This window comes from Stegodyphus dumicola, chromosome 7 (assembly GCF_044657685.1).
Source record: "Stegodyphus dumicola isolate Sdum_Otavi_A_Nest chromosome 7, ASM4465768v1".
Taxonomy (NCBI): Eukaryota; Metazoa; Arthropoda; class Arachnida; order Araneae; family Eresidae; genus Stegodyphus; species Stegodyphus dumicola.
The window spans coordinates 22689188-22700179 of record NC_140774.1 but is presented as its reverse complement, the minus strand read 5'-3'; the positions used below and the strand labels follow the sequence as shown (position 1 = coordinate 22700179).

At 32.8% G+C, this 10992-nt stretch overlaps 3 protein-coding genes across 3 annotated transcripts; all 3 read right to left on the bottom strand.

Annotated features, from left to right (window-relative positions):
• Positions 1–2297: 2297 nt before the first annotated feature.
• Positions 2298–3864, bottom strand: LOC146996127 (uncharacterized). The gene is made up of 5 exons (XM_085821359.1): positions 3607–3864; positions 3252–3496; positions 3051–3138; positions 2672–2963; positions 2298–2587 (listed from the first exon to the last, which is right to left on the bottom strand). Exons 1-5 carry the CDS (start codon positions 3745–3747, stop codon positions 2298–2300), a joined length of 1056 nt encoding a protein of 351 aa, XP_085677485.1. The 5' UTR covers positions 3748–3864.
• Positions 3865–3871: 7 nt separating this feature from the next.
• LOC146996126 (uncharacterized) lies at positions 3872–5804 on the bottom strand. The gene is made up of 5 exons (XM_085819757.1): positions 5460–5804; positions 4984–5355; positions 4799–4879; positions 4422–4680; positions 3872–4332 (listed from the first exon to the last, which is right to left on the bottom strand). Exons 2-5 carry the CDS (start codon positions 5076–5078, stop codon positions 3970–3972), a joined length of 798 nt encoding a protein of 265 aa, XP_085675883.1. The 5' UTR covers positions 5079–5355; positions 5460–5804; the 3' UTR covers positions 3872–3969.
• A 140-nt stretch (positions 5805–5944) lies between these two features.
• Positions 5945–8634, bottom strand: LOC146996125 (uncharacterized). The gene is made up of 2 exons (XM_085819756.1): positions 7487–8634; positions 5945–7377 (listed from the first exon to the last, which is right to left on the bottom strand). The coding sequence occupies exon 2, from the start codon at positions 7045–7047 to the stop codon at positions 6313–6315; it is 735 nt and encodes a 244-aa protein (XP_085675882.1). The 5' UTR covers positions 7048–7377; positions 7487–8634; the 3' UTR covers positions 5945–6312.
• Between the last annotated feature and the right edge of the window lie 2358 nt (positions 8635–10992).

Below are 10992 nucleotides of genomic sequence, written 5' to 3'. Positions count from 1 at the left end.
TGTGAAGAAAAGGTATGGTGTAAAAATGATTTTTAAGAAATAAAATATTAATTTGCTTGGAATTTTAGTTTTGTCTTTCTTATTAATAAAGTGCAATTTACAATTTTCTTAAATAACTTTTCTTTTACCTTTTAGTTATAGAATAAATTTTAAAGGTTTCATTTAAGCTTAAAAATTATTTTCCATTGTAAATTACTGGAAAAAAAAAGATTTATTTTACTCATGACATCTGCACATTTTTTAAGGAAAAAAAACTTACCTTTAAAAAAAAAATCTGGATCATTTTTTTTCAACCTGAAATTAAAAAATATTTTTTCACACATAAAAACACACCAAATTTAACTAATATCTTTCTTTTTATTTAATATTTTATCCAAGAAGTTGAATACAATTTTCTTTTCTTTTTTACACATTTAGGTTTAGCATACATTGTAAACAGATACTTGCTTTTTACAAACTCCCTGGGAAAATCTACAACATCTAAGAATTTTTTAAACTCTTCATAACCTACAGGCTTGGTCTGTTGATTTCTTAACAAATAATTCACCAAGTCTTGAACATTAGAATTATTAATTTTAACTTGGTTCATGATTAATTCTTTAGATGGAGTCCATGTAATAATATCATTGTGAAGTTTTAAAAAGTCTATAATTCTTTTGGCAATGTTCTTAAATTTCACTGGAGCGGAATTCACAATTTCTTCTTCCATGGTAAACTTTTTCTCTTCTTCTTTGCTAAGCTGAACACTTTCTTGTGTTTCTGATTTTAATTGGGGAAATGTTACATATTTTTGAAGTATTTGAAGGTATTGCTTGGCTTTTCCATCTTCGGATAACTTCTCGTTTAAAATGGTGCTCATTTGCTGATCTAAATCTGATAAATGGTTTTCAGCAAATTCTAATTCTCGATCCGAGGGTACAAGGATAAATTTACGAGCGAACTCCATTAATTAATGTGCTCAGTACAGAAACTGCGGCAGGAATGAGCAACGAAAGAAATCCATCACCTTTTTGTACCAATAGTCTCCGTTTTTTAAATAAGGGTATCTTTTTATCACCTAATGTACGCAAAGTCCGTTTATATATGGCCAGTTTACGTTTCTGTCTTTTAGACAAAGGAACGTTACCCTGTAATACATTTAAAGCACATTCACATACACTTTTAATAACGCTATTGGGACATTTTCTTAGAAGAGTTTTTTTTACTTTACTTTTGCCTAGGAGTTTAAGATGTTCCAGGCTCGACATCTGGACCTCAAATGATTGGTACTTTAACAATTCCTTCTCTTTTATAAAGGTCGCATAAGCAACCGCTTTTTGTGCAGATCTTATATTTTAGGACATTTTTTAAATAATCTAAATTTCAAAAAAAAAAAAAAAATTCGGTGTGGCAAATTTTATTCTTTTACAATGTAAATGAGAGTTTTAAATTTTAAAAAACCTACAAATTAAATTACTGAAGGAGAAAACTTGTTGAATGCAACAGCAACTAACGGAGTTCATAAACAAAATGCTTATCTGAAGGGAAAATGCCTGTACGTAACCTTAACATTTCTTGGGTTTCTGGTCTTAAATCTATTAGTAAATAACTGTAAGGGTTTGAAGTTGCATCCTGGAAGACTTCCTGAAAAGCCTTTGTTTTCCCGGGGAACATCTGCCTTGCCAAATGTACGACTTGACATTTATCTCTAGGATTTTTGAACAGTATCATGTAATGACAATTCAAATGAATGGTTCGCATCTCTTTACCCTGCTGAAATAAATTTTGAACGATAAATATTATAGAAAGATTTCGGTGATGGCTTCCTTTCGTAAAAAGTTTACTTAAACGAGTATCGCTCGCTAACTCAGACATTAAATCATCAATGATAATTAGTGCATTTTGCAGGGAATTGAGGTTCGATGGTAGTCCTTCTTCAAACTGCACATTTTTCATTTTACTAAAAATAGGTTGATATGCTCAATAGCAATAAATTATACGCTGAGGCATAGGAGAAAGCAGACTTTCTTCGATGACTCGTTTCACAAAATATGTCTTACCGGATCCTGTCGGACCGCTGATGAGAGATGTGGAAGGGTGTTTCAACACAGGCCACTCCATTTTGTGGGGTACTGATGATCTTCAGAAATGTGTGAAGCTTTATATACTCCTCTCGTTTAAGAAAAGGCTAAGAAAAAAAAAGAAAAGAAAAAACGTCAACCACACAATTTTAAAATTTTACTGCAAAATATAATTTTTTTTAACATTAATTCAACAATAACCCTGCAATGAAATAAAATAAATGAGATGCATACCACTTAAAATCCATAGGGAACAGTAGTTAGATCTTCTTTTAGGAGTCTTTTGTTGTAAACAATTTTGTACAGTTTTGTTTCTGCCTTAGTTAAAACTTTCCTCTTTTTGGCATCTCTCATGATTTTATGTTCATCGTACATGGCGATTGTTGTTTTTCGATCCATCGAGCACACTAAATTCTTAATCTCCAAAAAATTTAAAATCTGTTGATTTTTGAAGTTGAGGGAGAAACCTCGAACTTTACAGCAAGTCATTCCTCGGGCTGTTACATAAGCGTAATTTTTAGGGCCTCCTGAATGGGGGAAAAAATATGCTACAGAAACTACAAGAATAAAAGATCAACCTAATAAAAAATAAAAATAAAAATGAAGCTCACCAGAGACAAATGTAGTAATAGTATCTCCATTGAGTTCATCTGTAAAATCCCCCAAAAAATTACCAAGAGGCGGATCGTTGGTAAAATCGCTTGCGTATATAATTGAATCCGTGTCATGATACAACACAGCACGGCCCAACTTCTCCATTTCACTGTAAAGCTTTAACCGTGCCCATGCAGTAGTAAAAGCTGCCAAGAACACATTTGTGGATGTGTCCTGTGGAACAAAATAATGTTTATAGTCCCATTGCACAGCAGCTACTTCAGAAGTGGGAAAATATAAGTCTTTGATCTGGAGGAAAAGTTAGCAGGTTGCAAGATTAATCATTTAAAAATATACATCTTAATTTACATTAGAAAATAAAATTACAAAACTTACATTTTTTGTTGGATCTGCCAATAATTTATTGAAATCAGGTAATGTATGAACATAAGTCAAACGTATCTTGTTCAGGTTCATTCCCCATCTTTAAAGAAAAAAAATATATAAGAAAAGAATGAGCATTTTTTTAAGAAATAATAAAGGATATAAAGATGTGAAACAACTCTCTCTATTAAAAACATTATAATAATTATTTACCGCCCCCAGAAGCTGTTCAAAGCCAATTTGGCTACTTGCCGTCTTCCAGGATTCTTCTTAATATTAAATTCATCAAGCTGCACACCCTCTCGCTCAAAATAGGCTTCAATGTAGCGTTTTCGTTCGGTCGAGCTTACACAATCGGCTGGCCAGCCGCTGCTTTCTTGTTTTATTTTTAAAAACAAGTTGATATAAGATTGAAATAGAGTATCCGTAAATTGAGAAAAATGGTACACTTCATAAATCTGAAAAAAAAAAGATAGTGGGAATATGAATATAATAATATACAATAAAAATACATGCTGTGACATTTATAACACATTCAATAATACTAATAATTACCCAAAACACTTACCTTTGTTATACAGTAACCTTTTTTCACTGCTAATTTGACTTCTTCAGTCACCCATGTGCCAATGATGGCTCTCTCATCATCTGAGTGCTGGCAAATGCCTTGATACATTAATTCAGCACAAGTCTTGCAGAGGGGAAACATCAGTTTATTTTGTGCTCTGTACGGCAATACGGGGAGGTATAAACCAGTATTCGGCACTTCATAATACCGAAATAGTTTTCCAAGGCATCAAAATTTTCAGTAATAATATTAGGGTGTCCGACGGGGTACAAACAGTATTTATTGACCTAGGAAAAATTGAAAAAATATGAATAATCGGAAAAGCGATTTTCTTTTTAAATAAGACATGCGCGTTTAATAAGATTATTTTATGCCAAAACACAGAAAAAAAGTATTTACCCATGGATACAATGAAGTGAAATCCACATACTTTGCATCACCCTCATAATACAGCTGAATGGCATTTGTCCGCCCGCCGAAGAAAGCATCTTTAGGATTCAATCGATCCTGAAGCTCGTGACTTAGAAGAAAATATTTTACTTTTTCATCTGTTTTCTTTTTCATCTCAAACTCATGCTCCCACATTTCAATTACATTATACCCTCGATCACGTAGCTGGTAAGTCTTGTCTACCGTTTGTTGTCGCAATGTCGACATGGGTAATTTTGTTATGGGGTGGAGTGCATCTCCGTCAAAACAGGTGGAGCAACCGTGAAAGAAACATCCCTGCGATAGTTAAAAATTTTTTCGTATAATACCAATAAATAAATAAATTAAATAATATATTTATAAATAAATAAATATTGAACTCTTACGTAGTATTGATAAACAGTATTTGTTTCTTTGCAATATCCGTCTACAGATATACCATCCAATCGTCTTTCTCCTTTTCCGTTCAAAGCGTGTTCGATTTCAATGCTCTCTTTTTGGGCAATAAAATCAAGCCAACGAATGCAGTCAGGACTATGATTCGTGCGATTGATATAACCTCCTACAGGTATCATTGCGATGGTATTAGGTATTATGTGTCGGGATCTGTAAACCGCCATACACGCTGATGCAATGGTTATGTAACTGAAAATAAAACGGACAAGAAAAGTGTAAATCATATATACATAAAGTATACATGCACGTATACAATACGTTGTTACAAAATGACAAAACCATGTAAAAGAAAAGGTTTGTAAAATACCAAAAGGGGTCTACTCCTGTAATTTCTAAAAACTGATTTCTAAATTCAACGCAACATCTACGAAGGATATCAACATCTGATCTGAAAACGAAAAGAGTAAATAAATAAATAAAACATGGTACCAAAATAATACACCTAAAAGACGGATCATAATGAAGGATTAGAAATAGACTGTTGATACAAACCGGCAATACGTGAGAATTTCTTCTTGGAAATCAAATATATCCTTCTCGTGTTCTTTATGCCATTCCAAAAAGGAGGTTCGCACCGCACTAGTCATACAATCAGGATTGTAGTACTTAGGCTCAGGTAAAAATCCCGCATAATTTTGATTTTCTTTCTTGTTGAAAAGGTGCGGAAAATATCCTTTTTTTTAGTTCTGTAAGGCCGAAACAAGTAGCAGCTGTGAGAGAGCCATCGGCAGGAAATTAAAAGAATCAATAAGTTTTATGTTGAGGGCGGTATGGGTGATTACCATCACTTTAGAGCCATTAGGGATTACTTCAGGTGCCGTACCCTGTTCTAAAAGCCATGCCATTATAAACTGACCGTCAAATCTGTAAAGAAAAAAAAAATATTATATTTTAAAAAATGTATTATATTTAAAACAATAGCCCTATAATATATATATGCAGATTAAAAATAATAAGAATACATTTACCCCTTCATATTGTGTGCAATAACAGTGTAATTTTTGTGCACTGTTGTAAACAGCCAAGAGCAGAATTCATGACATGCTTCGTATCCTTTAAATATTTTCTCTTGGCCATCTTTGTACTGCGCTACAGCAAAGTTTACGATGTGTTCCCCTGATGATTGGTCAGTTTCGAAATCAAAGAAAATTAATTTATCGGATGGACTTTTCGCAGAAATGAGTTGTAAGAAACAATGATGTTCTGACGCTATAACATACTCTTTACACGAAGGGCATTTGATAGTCCCGCAACGATGTAAAATTTTAGGACACTGCCGTCGCATGATAACTTTTGAGCATTGTCTGCACTGATACATCTGTAATTAGGAAAAAAAAGTAGAACAAAGATTTTTTAAAAATATATTTAGAAAAAAAAAAAAAAAAAAAGTTTTAAAAATGTAAGTATTAAACCTTTTTTTTTCCCCTAGTTGAGTAATACTTACCCTATCGCATACTGAATGCTATTGTCTACCTGTGACGGCTTTATGCGCTGCAAAGCAGTCCTCAGATTGACAGAGGCGATCACAATCTTTACATCTTTTAGGCAATGCTGGAACGCATTGAAATCTTAGGCAGACATGGCACATATTGTCACACCTGTGACCTTCTGGACGGTCATATGGCTTTTCACAATTTTCGCAATAGTTTTTCGAACCATAAAAACCGTGTAAATTTGTAATGACATCAAAATGGCCATTGTGTTGCCACAAATTAATGCGACGAGTTCGGTATCTTCCTTTATACGAGACCTAGAAATAAACAGTTTATAAATATAATTTCATTTTACATTTTTTTTTTCAATTTAATTAATTTCTTTTGTTTAAAATCTTTGGCTAACTTTATTTAAATTTTCACTGCTTATTACTACGATTTGTATATTTAGATGATTTTCAAATGTGCAGATTTCAGTGTATGTACAAGGACCAAGAGGAACTCCAGCACACTTGTGTAATTCTTGAGCTCGTAGCATTAGAACAGATCGTCTCCGATCCCGTAGAGAATTAAGCGCTGACTTGTCTTGCTCAAGATATGCTAGGGCATATACGATTGCTTTTGCGCAACACAACCCTTCATCATCTGACGGGATGGAAAGGACAGAGCGTTTTTTAAGACGATCTACTTGAATGTTGATTATCTTTGCTCTACCTGCACCGATATCCCTGCGAATCGTGATCACATCTACTAGGAAGCCTGAATCCAGCAGAATTTCATCTTTTGACTGCAGAACTTTCATAATAACCGATAATACGGTCTCCACCGTCATGGAAGATACGGCAATAATTTTCGTTGACATGAGTTTATCCAATCCATCGGCTTGGATACACATTCGTATCCAATCTGTCGGCCTTAGATTTTCTGTTGACCGTTGAATTAATATTTCAAACAGCTGTCTAACAGATTCAGTTACGGCTAGAAGAGGCCTGTTGCGAATATTTTGAGGCAGACGATTCATATCAACACGTGCCTGGAAGGTTATTTCCTCGCCTTGATACTTTCGGTTACGACGCCGTGCCTTGAGTATAATAGCATTTTCCATCTGGAAAGAAAAGAACATAATTCAGTGTAAATGAAAATAAGCACACACGCAAACACACCATAAGCCCTAAAACAGGAGAAAAACTCACATTTACTGAAATGTCATGTTCCACATATGCAGGTCCTTTAGATGGAGCAGAAGGTTGAGTCTAAAAGATGTATAGACATCACAGTGATATGAAAAACATAACAAACATAGAAAAACATAAAAAACATAGAAAAAATAATTCTCATATATATTTATATATATATTAAAAACTGATATTACCTCATATCCCGAGCCTACTTGATAGTAAAGAGGCAAAACCAAAGGATTCTCCAAAAATATCTGCGAAGTTTCACTTAAGAGCTAAAGAAAAGTAACAGTTGTGTTTAAAGAAATTTAGGTTCAGCTTATATAAAAAAATACAAAAAAAATTAATGACAGGAAAAAAAAAAAAAAAAAAAAAACTACGTACTTCATCTCCTGAATCACTAAAATAATTTTCAATGCCGTCAATAGGATTTTCGATGAATATTTGAGATGTTTCACTCAGGCACTAAATAAATTAAAAATAGTGAATAGTCTTTTTCTAGGTGGGGCAAAAAACTATATATTGTAAAAATAAGCCACAGAAGGAAATAAATAAAACTAGCTTACCTCATCATCAGAATCTCTTAAAAGCGCATGGAAATCCTCACACTACAAAATAATAGTATTTTTAATCATGTAAGTATTACAAACACGTGGTCAAAGAACAATTGAAAATAATATGGCGATATAACTGTTTTGAAACGTTAATATTACAAACACGTGTTTCAACAAAACAGGGTAAAATATAATAAAAAAATCTAAGCCGTGTAAATAAAACACATAAATAAAATTTAGCTTACTTGATCATTAGAATCACTTACAGATACATCGGAATCCTCACGCTACAAAAAATTTTAATTGCGTGTCAGTATTACAGGCACGTGGTCAAAGAAAAAAACAAAACACTAAAATAATAAAATTAAACACATAATAACCTTAATACATTTTATATATAAATAAAATAAAAATAAATTTTAAATATGAATACTTACTTGATCAAAAAAGGGTTCCAAAGAACGTTTACTGTTTCTTGAAGCCATTTTCGCAGATACGAAGAGAATTTCTTGTTTTTTCAAAAAACGTGGTAACAAACTTCTAGAATTTAGCAAGTAATGAATTTCGGAGGCAATCCAGCGGTTGAAACTCGGCTCCGAACTTTTTACTTTGTCTGAATACGCGGATTGGTTAAGAGGGCATGACATCATTTTTCTGCTTTCTGATTGGTCCACAGAAATGTATTCGTTCACCTACGCGGATGTCTACACAAAGGGAGTGAAAAGGCAGACGCCATTTCCCAACCAAATCATGCACAAACATGATAAGGGTGACGTCATTTACCCACCAAGAAAATTCTTCAAAATGGCGGCTATAGAGGAAATCCAAGATGGCGGAGCACGGAAAAACCTTATGCAGATAATTAAGAACCATATCAACCAAGGAATTGTGGGGTATCGTTTAAAGACTTGGATGCGGTCCCCCTCAATCCCTTTTTATTAATTATTGGGTGGTAGCGAGTTCGTACCCCGTGAAAAGGAAATATATTACATTTTCATATTATTTTTTTTTTACGATCCTGTTACTTTTAGATGATATTCTGGACGCTAGATGGCGCCTGCAGTAACATAGCTTCAAGAAAATCAGTACAGATGTAAAAATATCATTTTAACTCTTTCCCTGCAGATAATAAATAATTTTAAAAAATTTCTTCCATTCGAAAGTAATATCACCCACTTAGAAGAAAAAAAATTCATTTGATAAATTGAAAATATTAATTAAAAATTAAGCACAAAATAATCTTTATAATATCTTAAAGAAGGTAATCAATGTTCGAAAAAAAATTAAGAAATTAAAATATATGTCTTCTACCCCTCTTTCATCGTTTAAAAGAAACTTTTCGATCGGTAAACTCGTTGAACGCTTTGCCTTTTTTTTTTCTAAGTACGAATTTTTAGTCTTCTGTGGTAACAAAAGCGTCTCAGTGGTTAAAGCGCGTAGGTGGAGATCTCGACATCGTGGGTTCGGGCCCACGCAATTTTTGAAACTGTCATTAATTAAATTTGTAAAAATAAATATTACTTTTGTAAAACCAAAAAATGTTTTTAAAAAAAATTAAAATAAAGTAAAGTAAAAATACGAAAAGGCATAAATTTTGGAAAAAAAACTTTTGCAAAATAAAAAAGTGAAAAGGAAAAATTAAATTCGTATATAAAAATATTACTTTTGTAGAACCAAAAAGAAAGTTAAACAAAAAATTAAAATAAAATAAAGTAAAAATACGAAAAGGAAAAAAAAATTGAAAAGAAAAAAAAAAAACTTTTGCAAAATAAAAAAGTGAAAAGGAAAAATTCAATTCGTAAAAATAAATATTACTTTTGTAAAACCAAAAAGAAAATTAAATATAAAAAAATAAACTTTGCAAGATAAAAAGTAAAAAGAAAATTTAAGTTCACTTTTGTGGAAGTAAACGTCAATTTGCGAAAGTTAAAAATAAAATTTATGTTTGAGAAAGGGGAAAAAAATGAAATAAAAATTAATAAATTAACTAAAAAAATAGTAAGAATAAGATGAAAAATGAAAACAATTAAAAATATCTTAATAATAAAAAAAAATTAAACTGTAAGAAAATCTTACATTTAAAACAGCAATGAATAAAGTAATGATTAAGAAGCCAAAAGAATTCCTAGCCGTCGTGTAAAAACAAATGCGTGTCGCAGTTTTCATGTAAAAGCGCATGCGCAGACTTTCAGCCTTATGACATCAATGGTGAAAATAAGTCAAAGGTAGAAAGCGGGCAAGGTTCCCGAGATAAAGCATAGCCTTGAGATAACGTGCTTTACTCCCAAGCAAGAGATGGTGGGTTCGAAACCCGCTCGTAGAGTTATTTTTAAAATTCAGGGAAAATAATATTAAATTGAATAAAAATTAATTAAAGGTAATTAAAATATGACAAATTAAATAATTAAAATGCTTATTAAAAAGAGTAAATAATTAACATTAATAAAGTGTTAAATAATTAAAAAACGTAAATAATTAAAAATAATAAATTAAATGTGATGTGATTCCAAACACGTGGTTCACACGTTGCCACAAAAAATAAAAGCTTTGAAAAGATCGTTGCCACACCATAAAAACGAAACTCGATTACGTCATCCCATCCATCTACGTCACTTCCGATTATCACGTGATCCAAGATGGTGGTGGCAGCACATCAAGGACACACCCCCTGTTGCGTTATCTATTGTTATGTTACGTAATCTATTGATCTGTTACGTCATGGCGGCATCCTTTTGCCGCATATAGTGGGGGATGCCGCCATGACGTAATAGAACAAAGGATGACGCAACGGGGGCGTGGCCTCCGCCATATTGGATCACGTGACTTCCATCCGCCATGTTGGATCACGTAACGTCCGCCCGCCGTATTGGATCACGTGGTGTTCCTTTGGAATGACTCATCCTTTTCCCGCCATGCCGTGCGTGCTGAATCGCCGAGGCATTCATTAATTTTATTCGGTAAGTATTTATGAAGGATTTAATTAATTATTATTTAACTTACCTAATTAATTTATTAATCACGTGGTCTTTGGAGAACATCGGCCATTTTGTTTTGTACGGTGATTTATGCTGCCCTTCATGACAGTTTCAAAAATTGCGTGGGCCCGTACCCACGATGTCGAGATCTCCAGCTACGCGCTTTAACCACTGAGCCACGCTTTTGTTACCACAGAAGACTAAAAATTAGTACTTAGAAAAAAAAAGGCAAAGCGTTCAACGAGTTTACCGATCGAAAAGTTTCTTTTAAACGATGAAAGAGGGGTAGAAGACATATATTTTAATTTCTTAATTTTTTTTCGAACATTGATTACCTTCTTTAAGATATTATAAAGATTAT